Source organism: Pteropus vampyrus, unplaced genomic scaffold (genome assembly GCF_000151845.1).
Source record: "Pteropus vampyrus isolate Shadow unplaced genomic scaffold, Pvam_2.0 Scaffold30, whole genome shotgun sequence".
Lineage (NCBI taxonomy): Eukaryota > Metazoa > Chordata > Mammalia > Chiroptera > Pteropodidae > Pteropus > Pteropus vampyrus.
In genome coordinates, this window is record NW_011888811.1 from 1,344,237 (window position 1) to 1,360,384 (window position 16,148).

General features: G+C 53.8%; 1 protein-coding gene across 1 annotated transcript in view; it reads right to left on the reverse strand.

The window, feature by feature from the left end:
* The window catches only part of WWC1 (WW and C2 domain containing 1), a 134,226-nt gene that overhangs the window by 25,015 nt on the left and 93,063 nt on the right, over positions 1-16,148 (reverse strand). The window contains exons 9-14 of the mRNA XM_011356776.2: positions 10,446-10,615; positions 9,069-9,604; positions 6,061-6,169; positions 5,543-5,623; positions 4,749-4,835; positions 3,434-3,626 (exon numbers count right to left, since the gene is read on the reverse strand). Coding sequence (XP_011355078.1) covers positions 3,434-3,626; positions 4,749-4,835; positions 5,543-5,623; positions 6,061-6,169; positions 9,069-9,604; positions 10,446-10,615 — 1,176 coding nt within the window. The remainder of the gene's footprint in view (positions 1-3,433; positions 3,627-4,748; positions 4,836-5,542; positions 5,624-6,060; positions 6,170-9,068; positions 9,605-10,445; positions 10,616-16,148) is intronic.

The following is a 16,148-nucleotide window of genomic DNA, read 5'->3' on the forward strand; positions in this document are numbered from 1 at the left end:
AATAAGATCCCAGAGGGCCTTGGAGGCCGGGCAAAGGGCCCAGGTGTGGACTCTAGGTGGAGACAGAATCCATGGTAAGGTTTCAAGCAGAGGAGTGGCATGCACTGATGTGCAGTTAAGAGGATCGCTCTGGCTACTGTGCTGGAGAGGAAGGGAGGCGGGGACAGAGGTGGGGAGACCCAGTGGGAGACGGCTCGACAAGCCAGGTGAGAGACAAGCCAGGTGAGAGACGATAGTGGTCGGGGCAGTGGTGGGAGGTGGCTGGAGTCTGGGGAGCTTCCCAAGGTGGAGCTACCAGGAGCTCCTGAAGGACTGGATGTGGGGTGTGATGGAAACAGAAAGGTCAAGGTTTCAGCGAGGCCTAACGACGTGTTAAAGGTCCAGTGGAGGAGGGAAAATCTGAAGACGGAGGAGAAAGCAGAATAACTGTCAGCAGCGTCATGTCCCTGAGAGAGAGAGAGTGGTTTCAGACGGGAGTGGGGAGGGTCCATCCTTAGAACCAGGAGAAACGGCAAAAGCTACGGCAACAGCAGATGCGGGTGGCAGATGCTGGAGGTTTTAGGAGAGAGGAGAGGATGAGAACTCGCTATGGAGACGAGCCAGAGAGTAAACCGTCCATGGAGTCGCAACGTTCAATCCTGGGCAGCGTTACGGCTCAGGGGAGCTCCATGCCCACGATTTTCAAATGCCCCCACGCGGCATGGCTGTGTGGTTTTTCTCCAGTTGCACAGGTGGCGAGGAGGTGGAATTCACTTCGATAGGGCTGGGGCTTTGCTAAGGGGGGTTGGCCAAGGGGCTGTTGGAATGGTTAGCTATGGGACACGAGCGTGGCCTGGGAAGGGGGCTGCCCCAACAGAACCTGGGCTGCATGGTACGGGGCTCAGCAGTTGGCAGGGTAGGGTGGGCAACCGGGGCCCGGCTGGAAAGCCTGTGACCGCTGTTAGGTCACACTAAAGCATTTGGAAGATCTGATGCCTGTGATATTGGGGAAAGCAGGCCATGCATTCCTCCAAACCTATCATTCAGGTCCTGGGACGTAAGAGACACTTACAGTCACTCTATGCATTGGATGACCCCGGCAGGTTACTTAGCCTTTGGGGGCCTTGATCCCTTATCTGTCAACTGGCAGTAATCCCAATGTTCCTCCCTAGGGCAGTTGAGAGGATTAAATGAGGTACTGCACTTGCATGTAAAGGTCTTAGTTTAGTCCTAGATACAAAGACACTGCTCAGAACGGGCACTATGGCTGCCTGGTTCAAAACAGACTGGGGATTCCACGAGGGATTCTGCGGGGAGACTGCGTGGGAGCAGACGGCCCTTTCCCGTGTCTCACTTCCTCGCCTCCTTCGGCCACCAAAACACGACAGCCTGACACTCCATGTCCCCATTGGATACGGAGCAGTAGGCTTTCCACTGGCCACGAGTGAAGACAAGCCATGGTGAGATGAGCGCTTGGCTGCTGCCATGGCAACCAAACAACGGCCAGACTTCAATTAGGGAGGAGAAACAAAAGGCATCCAATTAGGAGAAGAGAACAGAATTGAGTCTCTTCTCATTCAGGAAGGGCCAGGGCAATGCTTCACGGGAGAAGCCTGGGTTTGGAAAAGCGTTCTGCTCTGTCATCCAGCGTCCACCATGCTTGCCACTCCCTTCTGTCACCTTCCCTGCCTTGGGCTCCAGGGAGCACTGTGCTGGCACAGAGAAAACACCGAGGGACTGACGTGGGTGGGCTGCAGAGGCGGATCTGCCTGGGCGCTAACTCTGCTCCTGACCAGAATATGACTTTGGGCAAGTTCTTTCTCATCTTTGGGCCTCGGTTCCCTCACTGGTGTAACAGGGCCTATTTGATGATATTGAGTAAGGAACAATAGAGATAATACATGTAAGGCGCTTAGCTCAGCCACAAAAATTGTACCTAATCCACACTAGCTATTATATTACCATCAGTGATAACAAAATCATAAGTGGCAATGATGCTGTCATGTACCCCAGCTGAGGAAGAGAGGGATGGGAACTGGTACCCAGTACAGACTCTTCGACTGCTTTACGTCCTTGCTTCCCAAAGTGAGATCTGGGCATCACCTGAGGGCTGGTTAGAAATGCAGAATCTTGCTGAATGGGAATCTGCATTCTAACCAGAGCTCCAGGTAACCCGTGGGGGAAGTGATGTTTTGGAGCCTCATTTAATCCCCAGAGAACCACCTGTGAGGTACGCAGTGTTAGCTAAATTTCAAAGAAACTGAGACTGAGAACTGAAGAGTCTTAGGTGACATGGCAGGGAAGAGCAGGGCTATTGACTCAGCCTCAGGGACAAGGGATGTGGCCCCACAGTTCCACGGCAGAGAAGGGTTTTACAGCACAAGCACATCCAGGTCAAGTATGAAGAGCAAGGAGGTTAGGGTCAGGTGTAGTTCATCACACCAGGACAAAGGGGACCAGCCTGCCGAGGGCCAGGGCTGCCACCGCCACTCTGCCAGCTTCCAGACACGGAGGCTGGAAGAAGCTCCAGGAGGCGCACACATCCTGTTTCTCCTTCGCGTGTGCTCGCCTTTGCTGCTACCTAAACCCACGCATCTCAGAACGGCCCTCGACACAATGTACCATCTATCTCTGCTGGTTTTCAAGTTATCTATCAACGGTGGCTTTCATTGTTTCGTATTATCATTCGCATACTCCGAAATCTAAATGGCACAGGGTTCCCAAAGCCCTTCACTTCTTTTAATTCAGTTGTATAGCACAAGCAGCCTGAGTTAGCGACAAATCCCCATCTTATATATGAGAAAGCTGAGCAACATCCACCTGCACTTGGGGTCTGCCTGTCTCTAGGGACCCAAGGCTACTTCGTCTCCCATCCTGACTCCTACTAATGCGGGGAGGAGGAGGAGGAAGTTGGAGGAGCTCTGCTCCGGGGAGTGTCCTAGCAGTGGCCCCGTCCAATGAGAACCTGCTGTGTGTCAGACACCTGAGTAGGTGCTTTACATGAACTGTCTCACTTAATCCTCATGACTCTTCCGGTGGGCATGAGGGAGGCATTATCATTTGCATTTTATGGACCAGAAAACTGAGGATAAGGGAAGTGAAGTAACTTTCCCAAAGTCGCCCAGCTATACAGCGAGTGGTAAAGGTGGGATCAGAGCCCCTGTTTGTTCTCCTTTAATGCACCACATTATGGTATGTGTGGCTATTTCTTCCAGGTTCTGGCAGTTTAAAAAACGTTTTCAGGCCGGTTACTCCTCCTCCCGTGAAGGGAGCTCCCCCACCCCACTAAATGCCTGTGGAAGAGTCTCTGCTAGGACCACAGAGGACACTTGCTGATCCTGCGATCTGTGTCTTCTCTAAGCCTCCTTCCCGAAGCGCAAGGTGGACCGATCCCCAGAAGGACAGAAGTCTGGGCGGACAGACGGATGGATGGAAAGACAGACACGGCCCTCACCAGGCAGTCCTCCAGACGGCTCTGGTCCGTGGTACAGACATCGACTCTTAAGGTCTTCTGGTGAAGGGCTGGATAGGACATGGACACCGAAAACACCTCGTTAAACACGAGAGTGTCCGAGGCATCCAGAGGCCGGGTCCGGAACAGGCAGGTGGTGCTTTCAGAGCAGGGAAGGACAGCCACACGGATGTTCCTAGAGGACAGAAACACGGGAGAGCCAGGGTCAGCCCAGCCCCGGGGCTCAAATGTTGGGCTGACCAGCTGTTGCAAATGCCGAAGAAAACAGTGGACTGGGATCTGTCTGTCTCAGATCGTCTTGCAGGTATTTGTGAGGGCTGCAGAAAGGGCCCCAAAGGCTATCGCAATGCTCCGCCTTCTCCCGAATCCCCTAAATCCTCAGAACCTGAAAGCACACGAAGCCTGAGGCCAGTAGCGTGCACAGTTCCACGGCGAGGCTGCTTGTTAACACAGAGGAGTCCTCATGACAACCCCTGAAGTGATCGCTGTGACAATCCTAACAACGTCACAGATGCATTTATCCTTTGGACCATACAGCTCACTTCGAGGCGCTCTTGCACGAGTACCAATGACGTATGAAGTTTTTCATCCTGGTGCTGTGTATACGAGCAAAAGACTGAAAACAACCCCAATGTCCAATCTCGTCTTCCTCCTGTTTGGCCTGCTTCCTCCTGCCTCCCTCCTTCCCACACGTCGCTCCCCCGGATGCTGGCCAGGTGCAGACCGTAGAAATGTCAGCCCCGGCTGCTGCCATGAAGGCCTAGGATGTAGTTACAGGAGAACACGCAGGCAGATGGATACAGGGAAACACACCTGGTCTGTACCGGGAAGGGCCGACAGGCAGGCAGTGCAGGTATTTGCCATATCATCATTCTCAAGGTAACACCCATCACAGCCAACAGAAATAGAGTGACGGGTGTGGACTCTTGAGAATAGCACACCTGTCTCTTTCTGCTTGGAATACTTGAGTCGAGGGCAGATAAAAGCGGCCATTACATTCCTCTTCGTGAGGCTTCAAGTTCGCAAGGGCAGGGATTTGCTCACCGTTCTGTTCTTCACGCCGGCACACAGTAGGTGCTCAGGACATATTTGTGAAGAAACCAAAGCTGTCCAGAGCGCTCCTCTTTATAGATGGCGTGTCTGCCATCATGCCTCTGTCCACACTCACGGTATTGACACTTTGTGTCATGGTCACAGGAGTTAAATACCCGCAGTGGGTTTACGGCCCATTGTCTGAGCATGAAAGAGCAGGCGAGTGACCCCGGGGATGGCCACAGAGGGTCAACTACATACTCACACTTTCTGGTCTTGTTGCAGCAATAGAGCAGAGAGGTTACTCAGCTGGATGATTAATATTGCAAATTGCTTATTCTTCTCATCATATCTGAAATGGAGAGGAGCATATGGATCACCAATTAGTAGCACATTCTGTCTGTCTGTCTGTCTGTCTGTGTCTGTCTCTCCCTCTGTCTCGATAATCACAGATCTGGCCGCTGGCTGCTCTGGGGACTGCGGTGAGTCAGAGGGTACAGACCTAGTGCTTTGCTGCCATTCAGGAATACAGGAGCTATGGGTCAAAATTTTAAAAGAGAAGCCAGAAGTTCGTATAAAATTTCCTGATATTTAAATGTTGGCAATTAATTCCTATTAAAAAAAATATATTGAAGCCATCCCCCCATTAAGAAGAAACAAGAACAACAAATCTGGGCTGCGGCCTCCAGGGGTCGACTTCAGTCCAGGTGGTCGAAATCTCGATGGGATGGTAAGACAAAGGCCACAGCAACAGTGACCAAACAGAATGAGAGGCAGCAGGTCCCGGTCCTGGTCTGGCTCTGCCACTGGCCAGCTCAGTGAGTCAGGGTCAGTGACAATGTCTTCAAAACCTCGTTTTTTGCTTTTGTAAAAACGGGAGCTGGGAGGTGGGGAAAGAGGTAAGCCCCTTTAGCTAGGAGCCTGTCATGGTCAGCAGGTCCCGGGGTTCGGCCTTCCTCCCTGGGCAGTGGAGAAGGCAAAGGCTGGCACGATGCTGCCCACGAGGAAAGCACCTTGCACAGGCCACATGGCTCTGTCCTTGCCCTTCTCGTCACTTACTTCAGGGCAATCTGAATCTGAGCCGCACCCACTGCTTCTGATTCGTCGCTGTCAAACACAGTAGCTTCTGAAGCACCCAGTCTGGAAGGCAACGTGGAGAAGACAAAGGGTCAGATTTCCCTGCAGTGACCTGGGGCCAAAGTCATCTTCCCAAAACAAGGTTGTCTGCGAAGGTGCAGTTGGGTCCTCCAGGAGGAAAGTCGGGCTGGATCCAGACCCTCCCTTCCCATGGTCGCTCTGGAACTTTCTCTGGAAGGGGCTGCCATCTCTCCAGTGCTTTCTCCTCTAGCCTCATGCCCCTTACTGGAGACCAGAGAATGAGCATGTGCTCACATCAGAAGCGCCCCTAGCCCCAGGAGGAGCTGCGTTGTCTGTGTTTTTGGCAGAGCTCCGAACAGGGCTGCCAGAGGAAGGACATGTCACTTGGGCATGCCCTCCTGGGGGTCCCCGGCACACACCTAGGGGGCCCAAACTCTGCAGATTCAAAGTTCCCAGAGATCCAGGACTCGGGCACCCACCTCTGCACAGACGCCTCATACACTCCGCTGTCCCCGGCCACGGATTCATCCGACACGGCAGCTGAGACACAGGCCACTTTGAGGCCACTCCCCTGGGCTGTACTGACAGCTGGAGAAAGAGGTGGGAAAAGGAAGGATGGCAAGGTGGGGTTCAGAAACCAGGGCAAATGTGTTTTGCAAACACATTTTTGGCCCATTCACCCTCTGTCCTAAGACGGTCCTGCCAAATTCCAACCACCTCTGAACTCAACAGCCAGGACCCGCCTTGCTCTGCGGGGAAGGAGATGGTGGCTCCTGATTCTATGACTGACATCCCAGACGCTGTCCAGCGAGTCCAGCTTCCTGGGCTCAAATCTCCACTACTTACTTCCCCATAATATTCAGACAGTGATTTAACCTCTCTAAGCCCCGTTTCCTCACGTGTAACATGGAGATGGTACCAACCACCTTGCAGGGCTGTTGGGGGGACTCAATGAAACACATGGACATTTGTAGCACAGAGACTGGTGCAGGGAGACTGCTCTATAAAATCCACTGCGACTGTCGTTCTCATCACTATGGATCCCCACACACTGGGGCAAAGTAACAGCCCCTGGACCCTCAAGAAGGGCACGGGGAGGACGGGAAAGATTGAAGCACGGGCTCTCCCACCTGGCCTATCCCAACTCGCTCCTGACTCAGCTCATCTCCCTGCCACTGGCAGAGGCCCTCGAGAGTCTCCGACCCGGGGCCCAGGCCAGGCACTGGGCGCATGCTACACATTCCTTCCTGCCCCGAGCCAGGGGTGCTGTCAGTGTGCCAGGCCCATTGTCAGGTTCAAAGCCACCAAGATGAATAGGATAGTTCCTGCCCTCTGCCTGACAGGGAAGGCCAAATTCAGGACCCTGAACCTCAAGGCCATCACTACTGGGCACCTGCTGTGTACCAGGCACTGGAGGCAGACCAGAGAAGAGACCAGGGGTAGGCAGCCTGGGGAAAGGGATGGTGACAAGCCTGGGAGCTACAAGGGGCTGTCTGGGTGCAGCTTTCCCAGCCTGTGTCCCGCGCCTGCTGCAGCCCATGGAGACCTCCTGCCTGCACACCCACACGTCTCCACCCTCCGCTAAGCCACTTAGGGAGGTTAATTTGTCCGCTGACTGAACAGCAGCACTAATAGCATAACCTGCTTAGCGTCTGCCCTCAGCCTGGCCTCGCTCACTGCAGGAAGGGCTCTGGAGGTGGCATGGAGGAAATGCCATCCTGAGACATGCAGTCTCGACTGGCCCACAGCCCCGAGGACGCTGTGGGGAGGAGGGAGAGCCTGGCGCTGGCCTCTGTCCTCTGCCCCCGGCTTGGTTTAACATGCACTCGGGTAGCACGGGGAATGCTTCTCGACCCTCGTCAGAGGTTCCACCTGCCCCTCCTCCTCTCCAGGGAGCAATCTTCTGGAGTCTGCCACCTGCTGTAGCAGGAGGCCTGTTTTTATTTTTGTTTGCGAGCACTCAGCATGACTCCCTTCCTGATGAGGGAGCCCTAGGGATCTCTTCTAAGGAAATGGCTGGCGCTCACCCAACAGAGCCTTCGATCAACCGGGAAATCTCATCCTCCCTCCTTGCTGCCACCGGCCCTTGCACACGTGTGGGTGACCCTGGGCACAGCAGCGGCCCTCCTGCCCATTCCTGGAATCTTAAGGCTGAAACGGGTCCAGCTTCTCCTAGCTGGCCTCACAAGGAGCCAGGAGCAGGAGGCCGCGGTAGCTGGAGCTGGCACGTGCCTTCATGGGGTTTTGGGGCATGTGGTCGTGGCACCGATCCCGACTCTACCACTCTGTAGCTGTGACACCAACCTTGGCCAGGTCATTTGGCCTCACTGTGCCTCACTTCGTTCTTCTGTAAGGTGGGGATAAATCTCACAGAGGTGTTGTGAGGCTTAAATGAGTAAATACGCATAAAGGTTCCTGTATCTCGTATACCTGAACTTGTTAAGTCATAGCCAGGAACACCCAGGTGAGCTTACTGAGCACCCTGCTCAGTCCTGACCTTCACACCCAGGGCCAGATGGACGTGGTGGGGCCACCAAGCACCAGGCTATCTCGGGAATGAACACACTCACATCCTAAGAGGAGAATGACGAGTGATGACCCAGATTCTAATCCTCACTTTACTACTTGCTAGCTGGGGACCTAAGGCAAGCGATGTCACCTGTCTGAACTGCCATTTCCTCATCCGTGAAACGGGCACAGTAGAAGTAACCCACTGCACCATATAAAGCACATTGCCCGCCACATAATGCACCCCAACAAACGTTAACTATTATGTTTCGTTATGTGGTTGCTGCTAAAGATAAAGAGGTTTTCTCTCAATAAGCTGTGGCTGTCATCGTCCGCATTGTCGTCTTTGCTGAAGATTCCAACTGGAATCTCAAACCACAGCACAATGCTCCTTCTGAGCCCCTGCAGAATACGGAAGTCAGACACATGAGTCCCTACTGTGATCAGGATAAAATCCAAAGTCCTTACCATAGCCCCACAGGCCTAATGTAGCCTTGCTGGGGACCCCCTCCCTCTGGCCTCCCCGCAGCCCCTCGTTCTACCTCAGAAATTCTGCTTTGCTAATCCTGAAGCTGGCTCCTTCTCACTGCTGCAGCCTCTGCTCAAATGTCACCTTCCTTCACAACCTGATCTGAATTGGCAGGCCCACCCCACCCTGGAAGGCTCCATCACATCCCGTTTTATTTTCTTCCCAGTGCTTTGATTGGTCTGGGTGTACAGTTATTGTCTGTCTGTGCCTTCATTTGCATGCACACCTTATGGGAACAGGGACCTGTCTGTCCTCAACACAGTATTCTCATGACTAAACCGGTGCCCGGCACACAGTCCGTGTTGACTGAATGAATAAACCATGTACATCCACTAGCTTGGGACCTGGCATTCAGTTTTAGTAGGTACTTAATATTATCACTGAGGCCCGAGCTCAGGCCTGAGCCCAGTGCCCAGCTTCCTCCCACCCTCTGGCTGTGCCGCTCTCTACCTTGGCCCAGCTGCCTGCCGTCCACTCCTGGCTCCTCCAGCCGGAACTGCTCCCGGGTGCCGCTGCCAAGGCTCAGTTCGCAAAGAGTGGCACTGAGCTCCGGGTCTTCAAACCCCAGGGGGCTCAGGAAGGCGTCTCCGGCCAGGAGGGGGTCAGCGATGAGAGGCGAGCAGGGCGGGGATGGGGAGGAGAGGGAGGAGCGGGGGGACAGGGAGGTCATGGACTTCGGGGTGCCGGACAGGGAGCGCAGGGCCTGCAGGCGGCCGCCCCCCTCTGCCTTCTGCGTCTTGGCCACCTCATCCTCGTGGATGGTGGTGATGCAGCCCGAGGGCCGGAAGCCCGTGGCCCCCTCCAGGAGCAGAAACTCCACCTTGCTCTGCAGTTCCGAGTCCAGTTGCTCAAAGGGGTCATAGTAGAGGTCAGTGAAGCTGGCCGAGGTGGAGGAGTCCAGGCTGGAGGCGGCCAGGGAGCCCCGGCTGGACGTGAGGGACCCGGGGCTGCTGCCTGAAGACAGGGACTGCATGCTGCTCGAGAGGCTGGGGGCAGGGAGAGAAACCGGGGTGAGGACTCGCAGAGCGGCTGAGCTGCCGGGAACTTCCTGCCTGACTGCGAAAAGCATCACAGGCACTGAGAACACATTATCTCAGTGGGCCCTGTTGACAGTCTCCAGAGTAGACCCAATTTCAGTAGAGAGGAAATGGGTACCCCGAGAAGGCCACCTAATCAGCAAGTGGCAGAACTGGGATTCCAATCCAGGCCAACTGCCTTCAACGTCCATTTTTCCCTCTCTCGCTCTGTTTCCCGAACGTCCACTGGCTGCGTTCCATTTTCACGATACTTCTCCATAGCTGAATCTAGCCTGAAATAATACTTCTTAATATGTTTCTGTACCTCAGTTTTCTACACTTCAGTACATCTATCTTAAAAGCAAACCTTATATCCTAAGTACAATTTTAAAAACAGTTTCACTTACTACAAAGAGAAGGCAACTGTTCAAAATACCCGATGAAAACAAAACGTTATTAAATTCCAGCGATACACTGTTGCCCACCAAGGCCCAGGCCTGAGGCCCACTTTCTCTGTGTGGTGGAACTGGGTTGACAGGTACCAGAGACGGGAACAAGACACACTGGCACCCGACTGGGCCTCCGCCTCCGGGCTGTCAGAAGGACTGAGGGGCTGTGCTCTGGAGAGAAGGACCCTGCCCTCGGCCACGCCAGGCCCAGCCCGAGTCTGCCAGACTAACCGCCTGCCTGCTGAGCTTCTCAACGTACTTGCTCCAGCCACGGAGGGCACGTGCAGGGCAGCGGCTGTGCTGGGCACCTCGGGACACCTGCATCTGGCCAGCCCCCCGTGAGCCCACTGCCCCCAGCTCACCTTTTCAGCTGGGAGTGCAGAGCTGCCACCTGCAGGGCGGCTTCCTCCAGTTCCCTCACCAGCTGGTTCCTCTTACTGTTCAGCTTCAACCTGAAGGGAGAGAAGGCATGAGAAGGGATCCCCAAGGGACCCAGGCTCCATCTCTCTGAAACAGGCATCGCAAGCGTGTACTATGATGGACACAGACAGACTGACTGACTGACTGACTGACACACACTCACTCACACACACACGAACTTTCTAGAAGCATTTTATTATGATATTTGGGTGAGGTGTGGCCTCCAGCATAATCCTAAAGTAACTGCTATATTATTCATCACCTACAATATGCCAGGTGCTGTGCTAGGAAATTTATGACATTGCCTTAATTCACTTGCACAATAACCTTGCATGGCAAAATGGTTTTTATCACTTTATATACAAGGAAATTGAGGCTCTTAGTGTTAAATAATTTAGTTAAAGTTACAGATTTGGTGGCAGAATTAGGATTCCACCCAACCATCTCTCCCGCCCCTTCCCACGCTCTTCCTCCCATCCATCCAGGCCTCTGCTCCCTAATATTTACTCAGTGCCCACCTTACACTAGACCCTGTTGTCGGCACTGGGGATAAAGCTGTGAGCAAGACAGAATCTATTTCTGCTCTTATGGAGCTTACCCTCTCCTGGGGAGGGGGGGGGGGGGGGACAGATATTAAGAAATACTCACATCTAATTAATGTACTGCGTGACAAAGTTCATGAGGAAAAAGTACAGAGCTGTAGAAAAGAAAGTACGAGGCGAAGCCCAATTCAGACTGGCAGATGAGCCTCTTTGAGCCGGTCGCTTTGTGGCTGAGCTAGCTGGTGCTCACCCAGATCTGTGCTCCCTGGGCCACAGCTGGACCTCCCTCCCAGCCTCCCCTGCAGCTGGGTACGTGGGGCACGTGACCAGGTTCTGGCCAATAGAATGTGAGAGAAGTGATGAGCGTCAGGCTGAGGTGGTTAAGAGAGGTGGGTGGGTCTTCTCCCCTGTCCCCTGTCCCCTGGAGGACGACTCTTATGACCTAAAAGGGGAGGTGGCACAAGATAAGAAGAGGCTGGGTCCCTGAATGACCAACCATGCTGAAAGCTGCCTGTCAGTGAAGACTATCTAACTGGAGGCTATGGAGGGAACAAATAAACTTTTATTGTGTTAAGCCACAGAGATTTGGGGCGGGGGGGCGGGGGGAGACCTCTTTTAAGGTCACCATGGCTGCTGTGAAGAAAATGGGCAGGAGGCTATGGGCAGAAGGCAGGGAGAAGAGTTAGGGTGGCGGTCACAGTGTGATTCAGATGCTGTGGACGAGGTGACTCTGGAGGAGACAGAAAGCGCGTGGACTGGAGGGGGCGGGGCCAGGGAGTAAGTGAGGGGACTGCAAGGTCACTGCCACCGGCGCCTGAGTGGATGTGGTGACGGGAGGCGGAGCAAGCCGGGGGAAGAGGAGGGCTCCATTACGGATGTGTGGATGTGAACGCTGAACAGGTGGGCTGCCGTAAAGGTAGGGACCACTGTCACATGGATCGCCACATGGAAGAGATCACCATCTGTCACAGGCTGAATTGTGTCCCCCAGCCCCAAATTCATATGTTGAAGTCTTAACAACACAGCACCTCCGAATGTGACTGTATTTGGTGATAGGGCCTCTAAACAAGTAATTAAGGTAAAATGAGGTAACACGGGTGGGCCCTGATCTGAGGGTTGTCCTTTTAAGAGGCAGGTAGGACACAGACATGCACAGAGGGAGGCCACGAGAAGCCACAGCAGACGACCATGCGTAAATGGCCACCTACAAGCCGAGGAGAGAGGCCTCGGAAAAAAGCCCTGCAAACGCTCTGGCATCTGACTTCCAGGCTCCAGGACGGTGGAAAAATATATTTCCGCTGTTTAAGTCACCCAGTTTGTGGAACTATGGCTAAGCAGCCCTGACAAACAAATGTATCATCTTAGGGTAACACATAGAATGAAAAAAAAGGCAGGGCCCAGGACCAAGTTCTGAGTATGTACAGCATTCCAAGGCTGAACGGACTGGCGACAGTCAGCAAAGAATGGGTCCAGGGAGCCCAGAGAAGATCTGGGTGTGTGTGGTGGAGGGTCACGAATCCTGGGAGCCAAGGTCTGCACCCAGGCACGTCTGACACTAAAGCCCAATTCACTACCTCTCCCTGGTAGCAATACCCTTGGGATTGGAAGAGAGTGCTGGATACAGGCCCACTGCTTAGCCCCTAGCTTCTCCTGAAATTCCCCCAGAGAGGACAGCTTGGGTGGGCTCCAGGGAATGTGCTGGCCCCTGGAATGGCTCCTTCTAACTCCTGGAGTGGGCCAACTCTGAGGTCCCCAGATCTGAAAGGGAAGGGGCCCCATCAAGCAAGTCTTTGCCCTGACAAACCCATGACTTGGGGTGTTCCCGTGGATCCACTAGATCAGTGATTCTTGGTGTGTAGCCCGTAGACTACTTGCATGAGAAAGGGAGGAGTGCTCATTAAAGGCACATCCCTGGGTCCGACTCAGGTCTACCGAATCAGAAGTCCGGGGGTGGGGACCAGGAATCCACGTCTTCACTAAGTATCCCGGGTGATTTTTATGCACACTAGGTTTACGAGCTGCTGCACTGATTGGGGGCTGCAAGGCAGGAGCTGTGCATCACTCTCCCAGCACCTAGCGTGGCACCCACCCGTGGGCCTCTCAATAAGTAATTGCCAAATAGGGGACTTTCCCCCAGTTGAAGTAGGCCAAGTTCATGTGCTCTGCTGAAAGACCATGACATTAAATCTCCCTTGGGCAGATGTGTTCTACTGTTGGCCCCTTGGATGATGGCCCCTTATGCCATCCTGCAGGATGCTGACCCATTGCTCCTGGAGCACAGCCAACCCAGCCTGGGGCCTGGGAGAAAGAGTTCGTTTCCACGGAAAAACCTAAACACACTATCCCTCCACCAACATGCCCAGGCCTTCGACGCAGGCCCTGCAATGAAGACCAGCGCTGGCTCCAGAAGAACTGAGAAGAGGTGAGGGGTGGGCGGGGCCCGGTACTGGGCAGAGACTTGAAAAAGTTGCAAAAAGACACCCAGGGCAGTGGGCAGAGTAGTCTTGGCATGGTCCTTGGCCAGCTCAATCCCCAGTCCTGTCTGGGGCAGGGCAGGCAGCAGGCCAGCAGACGAAGCCTGTCAAGAACAAGGTCCTTGATGCGCCATGGAACAGACACGACCATGGAATCTCCTGACCCTTTGTAAGAGCGAAGCCCTGAACTGGTGTGAGCTTTGGTGTGAGCAGCCGTGGCTCAGCATTTCCACCTCCGTTTTACTTCTCTCTGGGAGAAAACCACATCGGCATGTTCTGGGAGTAAATGCAGGTTCCCACTGGAGCCCCCACAGGATGCTGAGGGGCCTGGGGGTCAGGTGGCCTTGACTTTCTGAGCACAGGGGTGTAGCCACCGGCAGTAACACACAGGTGCTGAGGCCTCCTCCCAGAGGCGTTGGGCTAGGCAGGCCAGATGGCCTTTGTGTGTGCTGCCTGGCACATGCTGGGAGGCCAAGAACAAACACATCAAGCACAGAAGGCAGAGCATCCAGAAGGCAGGGCTGGAATCCCCACAAGCTCAGCTCAGCTCAGCACCTGGGGCGCTGGTTCAAAATGCAAGAGCCTGAACTGCATCTCAGGCCAGGGGAACCGGTCCCTGGGGTAGGGCCAGGGAGTCCACACTCCAACACGCACCCTGCAGGACAGCAGAGCAGCTCCCAAAGCAGTGGGAGGGCCCGCGGGAAGGGAGGGAGAAGCAGGGGTAAGACGAGGGGAGTCAGGATGTCTGTGATTTGTGATTGGGGTTTGGCAGGTTCCGTGGTGTGGCTTTCCTGAAGGTGTCTATCCCTGTCCTTCTCAAAGGCACCTCGAATGGAGAGGCTGTCGTGTCAAGATGAGGGCGTAATATTCCCATTTTGAGAGACAGAGCTGAGTACGAGAAACAAAGGAAGAGACCTAGAGCGACGACAGTCAGAGGGATGGACACAGACAGACAAACATGGGGCGGAAAGCAAACAGCTATGGATGCAAAGACTGCTGGGTCGGCTCTGGCTCTCTCCCTCCCTCCTGCAGGAGGCTCACAGCCATTGGGACTGTCCCTCCCCTTCCCCAGCTCTCTCCTCTTCCTGCCCACATGCCCCAGAGGATCCTACCCTTCGGGACCTTGCACTCGCCTGCTTAGCAGCTGCTGAGTCGTGGAGATTTGGGCTTCCCTGGACTGACTGTGTGAGCTCACTATTCATGAAAGACGGGGCCGAAGGCGATAACAAATGACCTTCTAAATGGCAGCAGCCTAAAGCAAGTGCGGGCTCTGGAGCCAGTGAGCCTGGGTTCTAATCTCGGTTCTGCCACTCAGTGATGTCGGCTGAGCCTCAGTTTCCTCATCTATAAAATGAAGAATAACCTCAGGGTTGCTGGGAGGTTTAAACGAGACGATATAAGTTACAGGGTCTGGTACATCATGGTACCTTTTGCATGTAGCATAGGAGACTCTAAGAGAACATCCGATTCTAGTTTCAAGTAACCAAAATTACTATAGCAGAGAAGAACCTCAATTCACAATCTGGTCCAACCACCTGCCTTCAGACCATATAGGTATTTGAAGTAATTATCCTATTTTTTCTCTCTATTAGGCAACTGAAATCCATATTGGCAATGACTTGCTCAAGGTCAGCCATGGGAAGGGACTCTCTTTTAACCCAATAAGGAGTAAAGCTGTCATGAGTCTGCTCTCTTCAGCAGCTGGCTGTGAGCAGGATGAATAGCTAAGGGCTTCCCAGCAGCCGCTGCAGGGTCTGGGAACAAGTGAGGGACCTAGAGGACAAACAGACAGACCAGGACATGCTTGCAGAGGCCCTCCAGTAAGGTCTGCCCAGGCCGGCTAAGCACATATTCTTTCAACTAACACTGAAGGCATGAAGGCATAGAGACACAGGTTTTGTCCCCAAGGCACATAGTCTGAGAGAAAGCAGCACAGAGAGTCTTGGCGCTAAGGGAGATTTCTAGAAGGTGCTCCCAAACGGTGTAAGACAGCAATTATTGAAGACCTAGTCTCCTCCTCCTCCCACCTGCCTGGTGATGGGTCAGCACTAATCAGCCACCCCTCCCAGGGGAGGATGGAGAAGAGGAAAATGTCAAGTCCCTGGTAACAACTCTGACAAAGGGCTTGGTGGGGAGACATTCCCCACCACTGACTGGTCAGTGGCCTCTGATGTTTTGCGAGAGGCCAAGAAGAGACCGGTCATCTTGATCCACCGAGAACCCTGCCATGTGCAAAGGAAGCTCACTCAGTTGCTAGATGGGATTGTGACCTGGGTGCCTTAGAGCTCAGAAGGCTCCCTGAAGGTGTCTTAGGACCCATCACTGGGTGATGCAGAGAGAGCACATCCAGGCACCTAGGACTCCTGACCTGCTTCCACTGGGGCACAGGCAAGTTTACCTGCCTCATAAGCTGGACATCTACCTCTGATTTCACCAGCAAGAATTCCCTTGCTCACCCTACACCCGACACGTTTGAAAATCACTATCTTCAAATCTAAGCTCCTTCAGGGCAGGGACCTTGCTCCATAAAGTCTGCTGCCAGAAAAAGTGAAAATAATGAGAACAGATTTTAATAAGGGCAGGGATCATGGCTTATTAATTTTTCCATCCTCCAAATTGCCTCGTACAC